The sequence below is a fragment of the Saccopteryx leptura genome, chromosome 9 (genome assembly GCF_036850995.1).
Source record: "Saccopteryx leptura isolate mSacLep1 chromosome 9, mSacLep1_pri_phased_curated, whole genome shotgun sequence".
NCBI lineage: Eukaryota > Metazoa > Chordata > Mammalia > Chiroptera > Emballonuridae > Saccopteryx > Saccopteryx leptura.
Window position 1 is genome coordinate 30,910,305 of NC_089511.1, and position 20,013 is coordinate 30,930,317.

Sequence of the window (20,013 nt, forward strand, 5' to 3'; positions counted from 1 at the left end):
TGCTCCCAGCAGCAGGCCTCTGCTTGCTCCATGGCCCAAGTCTTGCAAGTTCCAGCTGATTCTCCCCATGCATCCAGAGTCTGGGGGCTTCATCTGGCCCCCACTCCTGCTTCAGAGCCCTTGGAAGCTCAGCAAACTCTGGATTGTGGCTCTAAAGAGAGGCTTTGATGTGGCCTCGGTTACATCTCCAGCTCCCCCTAAGTGCTGTTCACACGCAGCCTACCTAAGCATGCCCCGTGCACACGCACGTCCATGCTCTCTCTCCGCCCTGCCCCTCGGCGTCAGAACCACCCAGGAGCGGCTAGATGCGGGTTTCAGGGCTTGGCCTCCAAGCTGCCCACATTCTCTTTGAATCGTTCCAGTCAGGAGTGTCATCTAGGTCACCCTTGTCTTCCCGTTGACACACCTGCACCTGATACCGAGGAGAGTCTTGGCAGGGTGTCTGGGTGGCAGGCGGCCTGCTGACGGGAATGGCCTCTTGACCACTGAAGTGTGTCCCTCTCTAAACACCCTCTCTTTCCCCGAGGGCAGCAACACCGACCGGCCGGACGCCTCCGCTGTTCACCTGCATGACTTCCAGCGGTTTCTCGTACATGAGCAGCAGGTGAGAGAACAGAAGGGCGGTGGGGTTGCTGCGGGGAGCTTCCTGATGGTTTGTCACCTTCTCACCACCTGCCTTCCCCTGGCCACCTGTAGCCATGAAGCTATTCTAGTCTTCCTGTCCAATGCCACTTTGCGGTCTTCGAGTCTCGAATGAGAACAGCCTCATCTTAGTTCCGTTTCAAGGCACAAATTGAGGAAAGGCAAGAGTGAGTTCTCCAAGGCAGGCAGGCAGGTATGTCCTCACCTGGCTGGCGTCTGCTTCTCCTGGCTCAGCTTCATTGGCACTTCTTCCCGAAGCCTTCTCTGACTGATGGAGGATGTGACGAAGGTGGTGGTCTTTCCGGGTCCTCTGGGGGGGACATATCAGCAATAATCCTTAAATGACACATTAGTAAGTCTCCTGGAGTGTTTACATATAGGCTCCAAGCTGGTGGTAGAGTCAGAGGAGTTTTGTGTTGGGCAGTGGTTTTCCAGTGGAGACAGTTGGAGTTGCCACAACTGGGGGTTGCCTACGGCATGTAGTGAGCAGAGACCAGAGATGCTGCTCAACATCCTAAAATGCACAGGTCAGCATTCCCAACAGGGAATTACCCAGCCCCAAATGTTAGTAGTGCGCAGTTGAGAAACTTGAGTTAGACTGAGATAAAGCTTGGATCCTCTTATTAGCTGTGCGATCTCGGGTAGTAGTTGGGCTTTTCTGTGCCCCAGTCTTTTTAAAAATGGGCTGAGAGCCCTGCCTCTAAGAATTGTGGGAGTCGGAGAAGACTGTGGTTTTGTTTGTTTGTTTGTTTTTCTACAGAGACAGAGTTAGAGAGAGGGATAGACAGGGACAGACAGACAGGAACAGAGAAATGAGAAGCATCAATTATTAGTTTTTCATTGTGCATTGCGACACCTTAGTTCAGTGGTTCTCAACCTGTGGGTCACAACCCCGGCAGGGGTCGTGACCCACAGGTTGAGAACCACTGCCTTAGTTGTTCATTGATTGCTTTCTCATATGTGCCTTGACCGTGGGCCTTCAGCAGACTGAGTAACCCCTTGCTTGAGCCAGCGACCTTGGGTCCAAGCTGGTGAGCTTTTGCTCAAACCAGATGAGCCTGCGCTCAAGCTGGCGACCTCGGGGTCTCGAACCTGGGTCCTCGGCATCCCAGTTTGACGCTCTATCCGCTGCGCCAACCGGCCAGGGCCCTGTGTTGCTTTTTGTGTACACATACGTACATGCATAATTAATCACACATCTCCATCAGTGTTTTATTCACATCACTGGAGTCTCATTGACATTTTCCCTATTTAATTTTTTGTTTTTTTAATAGACATTTTTTAAAGAGCATTTTTAGGTTCATAATGATATTCAGTTCATTTATAGTTTTGTTTTTTTTTAAAAAAAACTTACACTGTGGAGAGTTTTAAACAGGTACAAAAGTAGCCAGGCTGTCATGGAATCACTGTGTACCCATCACTCCGATGAAAAAATTCTGAACATTTGCCAGTGTTATCACACCTGCCCTCCATCTCCACACCCAGGTCTCCTTTCCCTTTTCCCTTTCTTCATTTCTTTGTTGAAAATTGTAAACAAAACTGCTGTGCGTCATTAAGGCAATGTATTGTTCCACTTGTAAGTAGCTAGTGTGTCTCTTATGAAATGGGCTTCTTTTTTAAAACAGTCATAACACTATTACACCTTGCACACTCAACACAGATTTTTTTTTTTATAAACTTTTATTAATGTTAATGGGATGACATTAATAAATCAGGGTACATATATTCAAAGAAAATATGTCTAGGTTATCTTGTCATTAAATTATGTTGCATACCCATCACCCAAAGTCAGATTGTCCTCCGTCACCCTCTATCTAGTTCTCTAACACAGATTTCTTTATGGCACGCAATACACGGCCCTTGTTCACATTTCTTTGATTGTAGAGGAAAGTATGACACCACACACACACACACACACACACACACACACACACACACACACACACACACACACACACACTCTCTTTGTGCAGGGCAGCCACACGGAAGGCCCAGGCAATGGTGGTAGCGACTGTCATGCGACAAATGGCGACTGGGGGCATTGAGGTGTCACGCTTTCCCCACGTGGGGGCTGACCACGAGTGATCCAGAGAAGGCTCATTCGCTCACCCCGGGGCTACCACGGAGGGGCAGGAAAATGAGGGGAGATGCCTGTGTTCCCCTCGGCACTGTGCCGTGCTCAGCACTGAGCTGCGGGGACAGTGAAGCAGGAGAGGGGCGCCTGGCTTTTTCTTTTCTGCCCTGCTCTTCCTCCTTGCACTGAATTACCGGAGTTCCCCATGTAGAAGGCGCACATTTTTTGGGAAAAATTTGGGGTCTAAACACTGGGTAAATCTTATACAGTGGCTGTAGATTTTTTTTTTACTTGCGTTTCCCTCTTTTTCCCCCACTTGTTTTTGCGCTATTGTTGAAGACAGTGATTCGTCATCAGACACGGATGAGGACAAGCAAATGGATGGGAATTTTGACAGTGATGAGTTGTATGAATTTTATGATGAATAAAACAAGTTCAATAACTTTATGTAATACATATTTTTTCAAATTTTGGGCCCCCAAATTAAGGTGCGTCTTATACATGGAAGCATCTTATACGTGGGGAAATACAGTACTCACTTTTGTAGGGGGCTATTGAAGTGTTAAACAAACAAATGGACAAAAAAATTCATAGCCAAAAGATTTTCTGAAAGAAAGGGTGCATTGAGCCAAAAGCTGGCCAGAGAAGGACTGGGTCCTGGGGCGTGCAGCCTGCACGGCCAGCAGTTGGGCCGGTGGAGGAGGCAGATGTCCCCTGTCCTGGAGCTGATGGGCTCTTTTATGGAATCAGTGTGGGGGAGAAAGGCCTAAGTTGGTTTGGAAGAATTTACACGGCTACTGATACAGGGGGTGGGAGAAAGTGAGGCGGAATTAGTCCTGGGACAGGAGCAGAGCCCGGAAGGAAGAGGTGGGTGCCCCTTGGATTGGTAGTGGGCAACAGTGGGGAAGTGCATCTGCAAACAAGAAGCGAAGGTGCCTGGAGGTTGGTGGCACCTGGCTCTCCCCTTTAGCAAACTGCAGAAATAACCACCTGGAAGTTAATGCAGGGTTTCAGCGTGCACTCAGGAATGCAAGCAGCCTTTTGCTGGTTTTGCCCTACAGTTAACTGATTAACCTCTCTTGTCCCTTCCTTCCACCCTCATCTGCTGTAATTTAATTTAGGACATCTCTGAATTTTCTCCTTGGCAGCAGTTACATGGCTAACCTCCTGAGGACAAGCCTTATATCCCAGAATTCACCACCTAATGCTGCTTAATTTTATCACAGGGGAGAGTGACAGGTCTCCCCCCCACCCCCGGCCCCCTCGCCGGGCTGCGATCAGAACTGAGGGCCAGGAGTAAGGTGCAGGAGAGCTCTTCCTGGGCACGACAGCCCGTGAGCATCGTGTGAGTGTGATAGGAACAGCAGCCGTGATGTCAAAGATGGGGACCCTGAGCCATCAGCCTGGCTGACCCTTAAGGTCCCGTGTGCCTGGTGCTCTGGGGTAGTGGCATGAAGCAGAGCTAATCGTCTAGAACATTTGTTTGGGGTGATGGAATAATCACTGTAGCACTTGGCTTTCTAGAAACACTTTGGTAATAGGCAATTAAAATGAAAACTTTGAAAAAAGGTTTATATACTTTGATTAAATAATTGCCCTCCTAGGGATTTATCCCAAAGCAATAATGGCAGCATTGTCAATAGAAATGGAAACTTGGAATGAATCTAAATTTCTGTTATGGGATTAGTTACATATATCCCAGTCCAGCCCTGGGAAGGATGGGCCACACTGTAATGGAAAGAGGGTTCAGAGGAAGACCCCAGAACTGATGTGCCTGAGATGGTGGTCTCAAGCTCAACATTGGGTCAAGTCATTTAATGACTTGCCACCTCAGTTTCCCTGTTTATATAACGAGAATAACGTGGACCTCCTGGGGCTGTGTGAGTTCACAGTAAGCCACTCTGTGAAAAAGAGTTAGCACAGAGCCTGGCACGCAGTCTGTGCCCAGTGCTGACTGCCGTCACCATTTATTATTCCTTTCCTTGTAGTTTGTTTTTTTGTTTGTTTGTTTTGGTAACAGAGAGAGAGGGACAGACAGGAAGGGAGAGAGATGAGAAGCATCTATTCTTTGTTACCGCACCTTAGTTGTTCATTGATTGCTTTCTCATATGTGTCTTGACCGGGGGGGCTCTAGCAGACCGAGTGACTCCTTGCTCAAGCCAGCAACCTTGGGTCCAAGCTGGTGAGCTGTGCTCAAACCAGATGAGCCCGCGCTCAAGCTGTCGACCTTGGGGTCTCGAGCCTGGGTCCTCCGTGTCCCAGTCCAGCGCTCCATCCACTGCGTCACCGCCTGGTCAGGTACCCTCGTTGTCCTATTCTCATTAATCCAGATGCCAAGAACAATACTCCGTACCCAGTAGGTTCATTTCTTAACCCCTAGACCAGGGGTCTCAAACTCAACTCAGCATGTGGGCCACAGAGCAAGATCACAGCCGTTCGGCGGGCCGCACTAGGTCTACAAAAGGCAACTGTTACGCAACACTTTTCAGTGTCACAAAACGACCAGAAACTGTAGTTCGCATCACAACTGCTGTTAACTAAGCTAATATCTAGCTAGGATGCTAGAGAAATGAAAAATACAAGTAGGCCCCTAGGCTTACTTAATTTTATCCAAAATATTTTGAACTTCGTGGATTAGTCTGCGGGCCGCACAAAATTGTTCGGCGGGCCGCGAGTTTGAGACCCCTGCCCTAGACTATTTGTATTTTCAACTCCTTTAGGCAGAAGCGTTCTGATTGATAGTCATCAGGTTCCAGGCTGTATCAGCTGAGTGCCCGTGCTTTTTAAGAGGAAGCTTTGTAGAAGGAAGGAGGAAGCTCCTGGCCTTTGGGGGACTTCTGGGATACTTTGCATGAAGTATCCTCCAATTTGAGTTTCATGTTCTAGTATTCAAAGATGTTAACACCTCTGAATTCAAATGATCTGGCTGTTTCCCAGGCTTCTAGCCATTTTGTGTCCCTTATCCACATTGATTTGCAAGAATCAACAGAAGGGCTCTTTGTTGATTTGTACCCACATGCCAGGGAGGGCCACTTCTCGGCCACCTCATTTGTGTTTGTCCTCACACTTTTCTTTCTTTCATACAATCTGGTCTGACCCTTCCCATCCAACCACATGCATTTGCTTTTATTATTCCTAAAGATAAAGCCTTCAGAATACTTGGAACCCAGAGAGCATTAGTCAAAGTTGATTCTGTGAGTCCTGTTTCCTCCCTTTGCCTGATGAATACTTGGGGTTTTAGGGTTTGGAAAGGAAAACAATCAAGCTACTTTGTATCATGCGCTCCCCCAGAGACTCTGCGCATGGCTGTTATTACTCCCGTGTAGTGTGAGGAGGCGCGGAGCGTGTGTGACCTGCCCGGGGTCAGCCAGGCAAGTCACCCTGATGGTCTGACATAACTTTTTTGCCGGTCCTCTTTTTGGTGATTTCTTGTTCTCTTTGTCATTTTAAGGAGCTTTGGGCTCAGGATCTGAACAAAGTCCGTGAGAGGATGACAAAGTTTATCGACGACACCATGAGGGAAACCGCCGAACCCTTCTTGTTTGTCGATGAGGTGAGTGGGCTCCTTGTGAGCCACGGGTCAAAGGCCGGTTTTCTTCCAATCTTCCCTTTTTTTTTTTTTTACAGGGACAGAGAGAGAGAGTCAGAGAGAGGGATAGATAGGGACAGACAGACAAGAATGGAGAGAGATGAGAAGCATCAGTCATCAGTTTTTCGTTGAGACACCTTAGTTCATTGATTGCTTTCTCATATGTGCCTTGACCATGGGCCTTCAGCAGACTTGAGTAACCCCTTGCTCGAGCCAGCGACCTTGGGTCCAAGCTGGTGGCTTTTTTTTTATTTTTTATTTTTTTATTTTGGTATTTTTCTGAAGCTGGAAACGGGGAGAGACAGTCAGACAGACTCCCGCATGCGCCCGACCGGGATCCACCCGGCACGCCCACCAGGGGGCAACGCTCTGCCCACCAGGGGGCAATGCTCTGCCCCTCCAGGGCGTCACTCTGTTGGGACCAGAGCCACTCTAGCACTTGGGGCAGAGGCCAAGGAGCCATCCCCAGCGCCCGGGCCATCTTTGCTCCAATGGAGCCTCGCTGGGGGAAGGGAAGAGAAAGACAGAGAGGAAGGAGAGGGGGAGGGGTGGAGAACCAGATGGGCGCTTCTCCTGTGTGCCCTGGCTGGGAATTGAACCCGGGACTTCTGCACGCCAGGCTGACGCTCTACCACTGAGCCAACCGGCCAGGGCCCAAGCTGGTGAGCTTTTTGCTCAAGCCAGATGAGCCCGTGCTTAAGCTGGCAACCTTGGGGTCTTGAACCTGGGTCCTCGGCATCTCAGTCCGTCGCTCTATCCACTGCGCCATTGCCTGGTCAGGCCCAATCTCCCTTTTACTCGTCCTTGTCTATTGACTTTGTTTCCTGGGTGCGTTTCTTGCTTGTGTCACTAGAAGGCGTCTGCGGCCCAGGAGTGCATTGTGAGCAAACCAAATTCAAAATGTTTTTAGGTTCCTGTGAACTGTCAAAATGATTGCACTTGGCCCCGAGTGAGGCAGGAGGGGGAGGTATGACTGAGGGAGAACTGGGAGCTCTGGTCCCCCTGGAAGGAGAGTGTTAACCCCGTGTCACACAAGAATTGGGACATGAAATTTCCTGTTGATCAAATGTTATGATACTCTTCATGTTTTGTTTATCAAGTTGGTGGGTTCACAAATGTTGATGGTATTTGTATGCCTTAACATTTATTATATATGGGAAGCGTACCTTCTTGAAGTAACAGATATTTTAGGATACACGTTAAAAAGGAAAACACTGTGCAGGTCAGTGAAATGTGTCAGCCAAGCCCATTGCTGTCCGAGTTTCTGCGTGGCAGCTTGGGTCAGGGAGGCCTGGAGACCGTCTGTTGAGTTACTGCAGCAGCGCTACCATCTCCCTGGGCTGTGCCAGCCCAGCTAGAACCAGACATCTCCCAGCCTTGTTTGCATCCTGACGATCCGGTCTCTGTGTTTGTGACCCCACCTAGTTCCTCACGTACCTCTTTTCACGGGAGAACAGCATTTGGGATGAGAAGTATGATGCGGTGGACATGCAGGACATGAACAACCCCTTGTCTCATTACTGGATCTCCTCATCCCATAACACGTGAGTTTTGTGCCCAGCCTGGGACGGGTCGCAGACGAAGGGCGATACAGCAGGTGTTCTAGTCTGCTGCTTTGGTAAAGTCTGTGGGGAGCAGGTAGAGTGCAGGGCCATGCTCACACCGGAATATACAAGTGCTTCTGGAAGGGGTGAGGGAATGCCCCTCTCGTTCTCGGTTGAGATTATAAGGATCATCCTTTTTCTGTGGCCCTAAAACGAATCAGCAAAGCTGGTTTTCACAGTTTGGGCATCTCATAGTAGTCACAGCAAAGCAATTGAATTATTGATTGTTTGTTTTGTTTTTAAGTTTATATTTTTATTTTTTATTTTTTTTCAGAGATAGAGCGAGAGTCAGAGAGAGGGATAGATAGGGACAGACAGATAGGAACGGAGAGACATGACAAGCATCAATCATCAGTTTTTTGTTGTGACACCTTAGTTCATTGATTGCTTTCTCATATGTGCCTTGACCATGGGCCTTCAGCAGACCGAGTAACCCCTTGCTCAAGCCAGCGACATTGGGTCCAAGCTGGTGAGCTTTATGTTCACACCAGATGAGCCCACACTCAAGCTGGCAACCTTGGGGTCTCGAACCTGGGTCCTCCGCATCCCAGTCTGATGCTCTATCCACTGCGCCGCCACCTGGTCAGGCTGAATTACTGATTGGACTGATATTTACTGTCTACCCTGTGCTTGCTGGATACTGGGAATATAGCAGTGAATGGTCCAGGGCAGGACATCACTGTTCTCATGGGCTTAAAGGGGAACAGACCTCCTTTGAATCTTAACAGAGGACAGGAGTTGGTGAGAGAACAGGTGGTGAGGTGAGGAAGGGGTTTTAGACAGAGGAACAGTATGTGCATAGGTCCAGGGGCAGGAGGAACTGAGAAGGGTCTGTTAAAACTATACTCCAGAATCCCCAAGGGCAGGGGGTTGAGAGGAGAGGAGGCCTGCAGGGTCAGCTTGAGTGGGACCTTTAAGTGACAGCAGGGGCAGTGGGAGCCACCACTGGCTTTTAAGCCTGAGAGCAGCATGCTCAAATTTATATATTTGGACAGTTACCTTGATTGTAAAAAAGGAGAATAGACTGGGAGAGAGAAATGATGTTGCACTCCAGTTCCAATAATTGCCTTGGGTCATGGGCACCCGGAGTGCTGTCAGTTGGTGGTTCCCCAAGTGTCATTCCAGGCAGCAGGTGCCGACAGGCCCTTGAGCATATCTCCTGGCCTTTTGGAAAGTCACGTCTTTTTCAGGAGCAAATTAATTTCATGGTTCTCTCTACCTCCACCATGGACATTGTGTCTTAGCAGGGTGAATTCTCCCAAACCCAGAAGACAGTTAAGGAACATAAATTCTTAAAAAGGGGACCACGGTGAGGAGGAGAATGCATAAAACTATGTACCTTTATGTCTGGTGGACATAGTTGACAGCATCGTAAATTCCACCATTAGCTGTTGATCACCTATTCATTGCCCGACTCCCTGGTGCCAAAAGGATGACCCATCTCTGCCCTGTTTAGACTGAGGGCTGGTAGGTGTAGCTAGGAGAGGGCTCTTAATTTATTATCCGCTGTTAATCTCACACCTGACACCCTTTGACCCAGTTCTCCTCAAAAGAACTCATGCCCTACACTTGGATTAACAAAATAGTTGTTGTTCACATCCTGAGGTCGTGGAGGGTGTCTAAGGCGTGGCCTCACAATGGCAAATGTCCAGCCCAGATCCTAACCGTGGGTCCTTCTAGACAGGAGGAAGTCAGGCCTCTGGGGGATTGGGCTGAGAGGTTCCCCACGGACACCCAGAGGTGCAGGCCTGCCTCCTCTCCTTCAGGTACCTCACGGGTGACCAGCTGCGGAGTGAGTCGTCCACGGAGGCGTATATCCGTTGTCTGCGCATGGGCTGTCGCTGCATTGAGTGTGAGTAGCTTTTTCTTGGTGAAGAGAACACCTACCCCGAGTTGAGGCTAATTGTCCCTGCTAAGTTCTCAACTGAGTGTTGGCGCCCCCTACAGCCCGAGAGGCCAAGTCACTCTGGTTCCAGAGCCTGGAGGAGGCTGGTGCTGGGAAACCATGTGGCTGTTCAGTGACTTCTGCTCCTGTTTGTGGAGCCCACCGGCCCCTCTGCCAGGCAGGCAGGCACGGATGCAGGGCCTGCCCCCTTTCTGATCCAGGTGGCCCCTGTCGCCCGCAGCCTGACGCTTTCTTTTGTTTCATAGCTGAAGAGTGGGGATGGGTGGGACGGGCCCACAGAGAAACCAGGTGCTCGTGGTGTCTGGGGTAAGGGATATGACCACCATCAGAAGGGACCTTTCCCCAGAAGAAAATTGTCTCTAACACGAGGCGTGGTGTTGAGCCTGCCCAGGTTGGGACCACAAATCCATCTAGAAAGTGTCCTGATACAATGGAAGGTCTGGGAGACCGGTAGCAAAGATGGCTTTTCTGTCCTTCTGTCCTTCCTCCCCTGGTTTCCTTCAGGGCTTGTTTTAGGGGAAGGCGGGTAAATACCCTTCGAGTTTTAGCAGCTGGCCCAGACATAGATGCCACCCTGACCGTTCTTGTCAAGGTTACTCACAGACCCCGCTGTACGGGCCATTCCGGGCACCTGGATGCGCCCCTCCCGTCTCCTCACTTCTTACTCCCTGGCCCGACTCACCCACCAGAGACTCGCAGCTGTGTTAGGCTGAGAAAAGGCACAAACCACTGAGTTAGCCTCCCGTTTTATTTTTAAAAAATTCATCATGGTGTCAAACTTCAGCGGCAGTTATTCCTACAGAGTGTTGCCTGGTTTATACTTTCTTTCCCCCTCGGCAAAGAGCACATGTGAAAAAATTAAGTTTGAAACTGTCAGCTTTTATTACCTCTGGGGATGAAGATATAGGGGATGTTCACCTTCTACATAACCCAGTTATGTTTGAATATTTTACTATGAACCTTGAAGAATAAATTTTCGTATTGCTACGTTTCACTTCCACTGGCAGAAAAAGCAAGCTAAAGTTTAGACAAGTAAAATCAGATAATAAAACATAATGTAAATTATCTTTTTCTAAGAAGACAATTACAATAGTTTCTTTTGGACAAATGTATTACAAAGGGACCTTTAATTAAACAACCCAAAATCTTCCCATAACACATGCACACAGGTAACACCTGTCTTCATAATGGTGTAATTATAGGTTTGGCCCCCCCATGTTCTAGTAACTAAGCTGGCGTGGGGTCAGGACTGATCTCATGGCTGAGGGTGAGGGGGTGCGAGTCTGCCATCAGTGGACTTGTGAGGTGGAGGGTGATGGACAGGTACTGAGGCTGTGTGTTTCCCCCCTCAGTGGACTGCTGGGACGGGCCCGATGGGAAGCCCATCATCTACCACGGCTGGACACGGACCACCAAGATCAAGTTTGATGATGTTGTGCAGGCCATCAAAGACCATGCCTTTGTCACCTCAAGGTCAGTTGTCTGATTTCCAGATGGTTCATCTTTTTTTTCTTCTTTTTTTCCAAGTGAGAGGAGGGAAGACAGAGAGACAGACTCCCACATGTGCCCCAACTGGTATTCACCTGGGCCAATGCTCTGCCCATCTGGGGCCATCCTCACAACCAAGCTATTTTTAGCACCTGAGGCAGAGGCTCCATGGAGCCATCCTCAGCTCATGGGGCTGATGCACTCAAACCAATTGAGCCATGGATCTGGGAGGGGAAGAGAGAGAAAAAGAGAGAGAGAGAGATAGAGAGAGAGAAAGGAGAGGGTGAGGGTTGGAGAAACAGATGAGCGCTTCTCTTGTGTGCCCTGATCAGGAATCGAACCTGGAACATCCACACACCAGGCTGACATGCTACCGCTGAGCCAACTGGCCAGGTCCCAGGTGGTTCATCTTTAAGGGAAAGGCAGCTAAGGTTGAGCAGAGAGGCAAGCACATTCCCTCCCTCCCTCACACACAGACACACATAGAAACACAAACACAGCAGCCTTGGCTCCATCTTGACCAGAGTCACTGCCAAGAGCACAAGTCACTCCCTGGTTCCAGAGGCTGGAGGAGGATGGCGCTGGGAAACCATGTGTCTGTTCAGTGACCTGTGCTCCCCCTTACTGAGCCAACCTGCCCCTCTGCTGGGCAGGTGTGGCTGGGATCCCCATCCACTTGGCCAGGTGGGCACAGGAAGTGCCTGCCCTCCTCACTGAGCCAGCTGGCCCGTCACTCGCAGCTTCCCGGTGATCCTGTCCATCGAGGAGCACTGCGGCGTGGAACAGCAGCGCTACATGGCCAGAGTGTTCAAGGAGGTGTTTGGTGACCTGCTGCTGATAAAACCCACGGAAGCCAGTGCTGACCAGCTGCCCTCGCCCAGTCAGCTGCGGGAGAAGATCATCATCAAGGTAGGTGGCCTCGGGCTGCTGTTATTCATTCAGGAGAGCCAGAGGTTCAGGGCACAGGCTCCAGGTCCCACTGCCCAGTTCATACTGCTCTCCTTACTATTCCGCGACTCTGGGCAAGGTCCTTTAGCCTCTTGGTGCGTCTGTGTCCTTACTGGTCTGGGAGGGGGTGGGCTAATAATAGAACCCGTGTGGTTAGTGTGCTGTGTGAGCATAATGTGAAAGGGTGTCTGCATGTGCTTACAACCACACCTGTGCCACTGCAGGTGCTGCGTAATTACCTGTTCATTCTTATTTATTTATTTATTTATTTATTCATTTTAGAGAGGAGAGAGAGAGACAGAGGGAGAGAAAGGAGAGACAGAGAGAGAGAAGGGGGGGAGGAGCTGGAAGCATCAGCTCCCATATGTGCCTTGACCAGGCAAGCCCAGGGTTTTGAACCGGTGACCTCAGCATTTCCAGGTCGACGCTTTATCCACTGTGCCACCACAGGTCAGGCTACCTGTTCATTCTTACCAACGCACCTGTGCCACTGTGGGTGCTGCGTGAATACCTGTTCTTTTTTACCACCGCACCTGTGCCACTGCGGGCGCTGCGTGAATACTTGTTCTTTTTTACCACCACACCTGTGCCACTGTGGGCGCTGCGTGAATACTTGTTCTTTTTTACCACCGCACCTGTGCCACTGCGGGCGCTGCGTGAATACCTGTTCATTCTTACCACCGCACCTGTGCCACTGCGGGTGCTGTGTGAATACCTGTTCATTCTTACCACTGCACCTGTGCCACTGCGGGCGCTGCGTGAATACCTGTTCATCCTTACCACCGCACCTGTGCCACTGCGGGTCTGCGTGAATACCTGTTCATTCTTACCACCGCACCTGTGCCACTGCGGGCGCTGCGTGAATACCTGTTCATTCTTACCACCGTACCTGTGTCACTGCGGGTGCTGCGTGAATACCTGTTCATTCTTACCACCACACCTGTGCCACTGTGGGTGCTGCGTGAATACCTGTTCATTCTTACCACCACACTTGTGCCACTGCAGGTGCTGCGTGAATACCTGTTCATTCTTACAACCACACTTGTGCCACTGCAGGTGCTGCATAAATACTAACATGTTCATTCATTTTTACAACCGCACCTATTCCTGCAGGTGCTGCATAAATACTAACGTGTTCATTTATTCTTTTGGCATACCTTCACCATGCCCCTCTCTAAGTCCTATGCAAGGTACTAGGGGTGCTCCAGTGCCCCAGGCACTGTTCTTGCCCTCAGGAGCTCCTAGTCTAGTGTGGGAGATGGACTGGAGGTGGACACTTGCCCAGAAAGGGCTGCATGCACTAATGCATTAATGGATGGTGTGCCAAGTGCTGTGGGGAGAGAAAAAGTGATTGCTGTGCCCAAGGGTGTCAGGGATGGACAGGGGTGACACGTGGCATTAGTATTAGTAGGATAAAGAGACCAGATATATAGTAGCTTAAAACACATGAGTTTTTTTCTTCCTCATCTGATGGAGAATGTTCTGGAAACTTTGAGCTCTGGCCCATAAGGCCATCCAGAGACCCAAGGTCTTGTTCTATGGTCTCCCAGGGAAGGGGTTTTCAGCTTGGGTTCCACAGATCCCCAAAGAATCCACAGATAGAATTCAGGAGGGGTGACATGTGAACTTCAGGAAAAAAATGTTGCCTCTTTATTTTTATTAACTTATAAGTAAAACTTAACATTTTTATCCATTTGAATATTGTCAACAAGCCACTTGGGGCATTTCACCAGCAGAAATCATGGGTGTTTTCTTATCACATTTACAGTTACTATAAATATCTCAGAATAATGTTGTGCTTGTCACCACTTTGAAATCGTGGTTGTTATTAGATCTGCCTGTAGATTTTATATAAGATATTAATAGAGAAAGCACACCTTTATTATATTGCAAATATTTTTACTTAATATCCTGATAATTGTATTCAGTATTAGTTTCTCTTCTAGTCTTATGCATTATGAACTATATTCTGAGAAAGGGATCCTCAGTCATTCCCAGACTTCAGAGGGGTCCATGGCACAGTGGTAAAGGCTCTGCCTGAGGGCACCGTCCTGGTATGTGTGACAGAGCTCCAGCTCATAGGACGGGAATATAAAGGGGTCCATGGTTGGAGATTTCTGGTAAACGTGTGGATGTTCATTATACAGGTACCAGACTGTCCTGTTCTGTGTGCGGGAACTTAGTCACACGACCACGCCACCTGCAAGGGAGCCCAGTACAGTTCTAGCTGGGCAGCCATTAGTGGAAGGAGCAAGATGGATTTTATTGACCACTAGCAGGCTGATGTGGAAGGATGGATAGGTGTTTACTTGGCCGATTTTGTCACTGAGTCACCAAGATACACTGGGAACAATTCTTATGTGCCAGGAGGTCACCCATCAACAAGTAGCACCCAACAGGATGAAGGGGCGCTGTCACCTTCAAGTCTAAAAGCACTAGCTTATTTGGGGGATGCGACTAAGGTCCTGGGGCAGTTTTCACTGAGACACCAATGGAAGGCAAGGCAACTGGTGAAGGCAGCTCAGGCAGGGAGGGTCCACAGCTTCTTAGGCATTTGGTCAGTGAGTCTTTAGGGACCCCGTTGTATGTCTCTGTCCCCAGCTCATCTGTTGTTTCCCTCTGTTTCTGTTAGGACAGAACAGAGTGTTTCCTTGGTGATTTTAAGCTCTTGTTTTAGGGTGTGGAGGCCCCTTTTAGAGTGCCCCTAGCCCCACTGGTATACTTCACGGCTTCCCCTTCCTATTTCAGGGGAAGGGGATGGAAATAGCATTTGCGACACAGTCCATGTGTGCCACTCACTGGTACTGGGCCAGGCGTGGTCATGAGCATTTTCTCATTCTACCTCATCATAACCCTGTGAGGCTTACGCGAGTCCCCAGCCTACTTTACAGATGTGGATGCTAAGGTCTAGAGACTAGAGGTTAAGTGGCTCAGCTGAGGTTACACAGTTACTGCTGAAGAAATAATTCAAGGCTGTTCAAAACAGAGCACTGCTGTTATGCTTTGCTGTTCACAGGTATCTTATATGCCCCTCAGCTTACAGGGTCCTGCAGGGGTGTCATTATACCCTACTTATAGAGAAAGTTATTGAGACTGAGATTGTCACATGGCCAAGGTCACACAGCTAGTAAGGCTATAGGCCCTGAATTCAAACCTAGGTCAGACTCCCAACCCTGAACTCTCTTGACTGGGTCACCACAACCTGAGATTTACAAATGCTTGTTGAGGTGGGTGGTGAGTGGTCACCCAGGTGAGCATACTGTTGTCATCGTGTTAGTCTTACAGACGAGAAATGTAAGGCTAAGAGAAGTGTGGCCGCTGCCCCGGCTCACAGAGCTGGTAGAGTAGGTCTCCTTCCTCTGCCTCCTCGGTGTGCCATCCATACGCCATGCCCCTGGGCTGGCTGGAGCCCCGCCTTTTCCTCTGTGTGCTGGAGAGGGTCAGGCAAGCGGGTGGCATCGTCGATTCACCGGATGTTTGCTGCACACTTACCCTCCGCTGAGCTAGCACAGGAGATTCAACAGGGCACGAAACCAAGTCCTAGGGAACTTTTAACCATTTTTAATGGTCCATTTTAATCATCTTCATGGGACTTATATTCTAGCAGGGAAGATAGAAGACAGATAGATACATAGAAACACTTAGGACTAAGGGTATGAAAATAACTACCAGAGGCTAGAGAGTGGAGGGATGAGGAGGGGAGTGGGGGCTAGTTTCAGATCAGGTAGTTGAGGCAAGTTCCTCTGAGGGGGTGACCCCGAGCGCAGAGCTGAAGGTAGTGAGGGAGGAGCCAGTGCAAAGGCCCTGAGGCAGGACACTCCTGAGGGATGCTGGCTAAACCCGAGTCTAGACTCTAGAGGGAGACAGTCTGTCTGTGTTTTTACTCCTCAGCATAAGAAGCTGGGCCCCCGTGGTGACGTGGATGTCAACATGGAGGACAAGAAGGACGAGCACAAGCAACAGGGCGAGCTGTACATGTGGGACTCCATCGACCAGGTGAGCCTCTCGCAGTCCTTCTCAGAGTCCCATGTGCGTCCGAGGCCTGCTGCAGGGCTAGCTGGGTATTCCTGTCTCACTCCCATGGTGACCCGAGTGAGTTTATCATTACAGTGGAACTTTGTTTTTCTTTTTGATTTTTAATACTTTATTTTGAAGTGATTCTGTATTCAACATAACCTACTATTTATTTATACCCACACACACAAAGAATATACCCGTCACTCAGATTCCCCAAGTGCTAACATCCTACATAATCAGAGTGTAATTATGTTAACCAGGAAGTTAACACTGGCACAATTCTAACTAACTCATAGGCCTTATTCCAATATCACCAGTTTGCCTGCTAACGTTTTGTTTCTTGTCCAAGAAAATTCTGGGTGCAGCAAGGCAGTTAGTTGTCCTAGTGCCTTGGTGTCTTCCTTGGTGTCTGACCAGTTCCACTGGCAGCCTTATGTTTTGATGAGGATAAGGCATATTGAGTGCTAACACCACTTCTCATATACTTTAAGCTAGCATGCAAATAATCCATTTGAGTACATTTGTACGTGTCTATTCTTACAGCTTAGAAATAAAGATCTAAATGGTCAAACTTTTTATTTTTAAATGCATTTTTTCAAAGTTGGAAACGGGGAGGCAGCCAGACAGACTCCCGCATGCGCCTGACCTGGATCCACCCAGCATGCTCACCAGGGGGCGATGCACTGCCCATCTTGGGGCGTCGCTCTGTTGCAACCAGAGCCATTCCAGCACCTGAGGCAGAGGCCATGGAGCCATCCTCAGCACCCGGGCAAACTCTGCTCCAGTGGAGCCCTGGCTGTGGGAAGGGAAGAGAGAGACAGAGAGGAAGGAGAGGGGGGAGGGGTGGAGAAGCAGATGGGCGCCTCTCGTGTGTGCTCTGGCCGGGAATCGAACCCAGGACTCCTGCATGCCAGGCGGATGCTCTACCACTGAGCCAACCAGCCAGGGCATAAAATGGTCAAACTTTAAAGAATTAAGTCACAATTGAAAGGTGAAGAAAGGGTCTCTAAACAAACTGGCTGAGAAATCCTGCAAGTCTTAAAAGTGAACGATATAGAAAAAGACCATCACGAGGACATCCAAAAGCAATGCCATCATTCCTAAAGGCTTCGCATTAAATATGAAATAGAAACTTGATATTACAGCACCTCTACCCTGGGATACATTGAACAAACAAGTTCTGAAAGTGCCCAGCGGAACCCCAAATGAGTAGATGTTTTAAAAGAAATATCTCAGTGAGGATGGAGTTCTGTGAAACCATCCTGAGTGCCTGTAGAAAGTGCCCAGCAAGTCCCCAAGGGCTGCTGGGTGATGGTGCCAGGCAGGGGCTCTGGGCATCGGGGCGGCAGAGACTTTGGGGACAAGTTAATGCTGGCTTCCCTTTCTAGAAATGGACTCGGCACTACTGCGCCGTCGCCGACGCCAAGCTGTCCTTCAGTGATGACATTGAACAGACTGTGGAAGAGGAGCTGCCCCAGGTGGGTGGAGACCTCATGGCCCCTCTCATCCCATGGCCATCAGCCTGGACATCCTCAGCCCAGGGAGCTGCCTTTATGGGTCCCGGGGCTTCCCTCGCTCTTCTCTGATTGGCTGGCTTAGTCAGTGAGCTTCAAGGGTCTTTCCTGCCCTCTGAAGGGCCTGAATGGCACGTGCTCCCTCAAGACGGTGGGGGCATTTGGATGTTTTGTCCAGCCGTACCCTTAGCCGGGCCCTCAGATGGCCTGCCTGCTTCCCTCAGGCTGCTGACCACCTTTGTACTGTTTCTTGAGTGTAGCTCCCAGGGCGTATGGCTCTGACTTCCTTTGCCACAGAGTGAAGGCTGGGCTGGGAACCCCGTCCCCCTTGTCTGAGGATTCCAGAAGGCTACCACAGATGGGGGGCTGTCTGGAGTCATTTAGCAGGCAGGGGACCTCGGAGTGAGGGGAGGGCAGGCTGAGACCAGCCTCTGTCTGTGTCCAGACCCCCAAGTCAGCATGGAAAGAGGGACCAGTCTGGTGATATGGGGGTCTGGTCCAGGTCTTCAGAAACCCTTCCTCTCTTTGTGGCCCAGGACACGCCCCCCACCGAGCTGCATTTTGGGGAGAAGTGGTTCCATAAGAAGGTGGAGAAGAGGACAAGTGCCGAGAAGCTGTTGCAGGAATACTGCTCTGAGATGGGGGGCAAAGACGGGACCTTCTTGGTGCGGGACAGTGAGACATCACCCAATGACTACACCCTGTCCTTCTGGTAATGGCCCTGTGCCCAGGGCGTGCCCGCCTTCTTGCAGTTAGCCAGAGGGGAGGCTGGGTGGCAAGTAGTGGGAGCTCAGGCCAGACTCAGGCAGGCTTGGACCGGAACCCCAGACTTATTTGGTGAATTTGTTGGGCAGCAGTTGGGTAAGGTGGGTGAAGCCCTAAAAACATAGCAATCAAAATTAGTGATATTTCACTAATCAGAAGTACTGCAAAAGAAATCATGATGAACAATATATCAACATTGTTAATAAAGATAGGACCTGACTCTGCACTTAAAACAATGGTGCCTCACTCACCTTCCTCTAATCTCAGCCTTGGATCAGGTGATATGACCCTGGGCAGTTCACTCACGTTCCTGGATTTCCCGTCCTTGTCTCTGAAATACAGATTCTAAATACAGATTCTAAAAGCAGCCTTGTGGAGCTGGCCTGAGCTCATGCATTCATTCATTCATACCTTCACTCACTCACTCATCTGTGCCTTCATTCATTAAAAGATATTCATCAAGTACTTGCTCTGTGGTAGGCACTGTGACTTAGCAGTGATCAGAAAGACAGGGTCTCTGCCCTGATGGAGATTAGTCTGGTGGGGAAGATGGCCAATGAAAAAGGAATCATACAAATGAAACATAATTCTAGTTGTGATAGGTGCAATGAGAAAAGTATAAGATGTTATGAAAGTCTGTTAGGGATCTAATTACAGTGTGTCCGTAAAGTCATGGTGCACTTTTGACAGGTCACAGGAAAGCAACAAAAGACAATAGAAATGTGAAATCTGCACCAAATAAAAGGAAAACTCTCCCAGTTTCATACCTATTCAGTGCAGTTCGATGTGGGCTCATGCACAGATTTTTTAGGGCTCCTTAGGTAGCTATCCCGTATAGCCTCTACAGACTCGTCACTGACTGATGGCCTACCAGAACGGGGTTTCTCCACCAAACTGCCGGATTCCTTCAACTGCTTATCCCACCGAGTAATGTTATTCCTATGTGGTGGCGCTTCATTATAAATGTGCCGATATTCACGTTGCACTTTGGTCACGGATTCGAATTTAGCGAGCCACAGAACATACTGAACTTTCCTCTGTACCGTCCACATCTCGACTGGCATGGCCGTGGGCTGCTCCGCTGTATACATGGTGTTACATCATCATCTGTGCATGCGCACATGCTGCCACATCATCCTACAGAAACTGGGAGGGTTTTCCTTTCATTTGGTGCAGATTTCACATTTCTATCGTCTTTTGTTGCTTTCCTGTGACTGGTCAAAAGTGCACCATGACTTTATGGACACACTGTATAATATTTCAGGGGGTGGGGGTGGGGCTGGTCAGGGAAGACTTCCTGAAAGAAGAGGTGTTTAAATGGAATCTTGAAGGATAAAAACTATAACAACATACACATACTCCTGCTAACTGACACATCCTTACCACATGCTAGGCGGCACTCCAGGCACGTTTTGTGTGCAATCTCGTCTAAGCCTCAGGACAGTTCTATGAGGCGGATGCTATTG

The 20,013-nt window shown here is 49.3% G+C and overlaps 1 protein-coding gene across 1 annotated transcript in view; it reads left to right on the plus strand.

Moving 5' to 3' along the window:
- PLCG2 (phospholipase C gamma 2) overlaps window positions 1–20,013 on the plus strand; it is a 171,275-nt gene that overhangs the window by 88,987 nt on the left and 62,275 nt on the right. Inside the window, exons 9-17 of the mRNA XM_066348717.1 lie at window positions 532–604; window positions 6,168–6,269; window positions 7,731–7,849; window positions 9,676–9,761; window positions 11,168–11,288; window positions 12,044–12,212; window positions 16,143–16,247; window positions 17,657–17,746; window positions 18,319–18,494. Coding sequence (XP_066204814.1) covers window positions 532–604; window positions 6,168–6,269; window positions 7,731–7,849; window positions 9,676–9,761; window positions 11,168–11,288; window positions 12,044–12,212; window positions 16,143–16,247; window positions 17,657–17,746; window positions 18,319–18,494 — 1,041 coding nt within the window. The remainder of the gene's footprint in view (window positions 1–531; window positions 605–6,167; window positions 6,270–7,730; window positions 7,850–9,675; window positions 9,762–11,167; window positions 11,289–12,043; window positions 12,213–16,142; window positions 16,248–17,656; window positions 17,747–18,318; window positions 18,495–20,013) is intronic.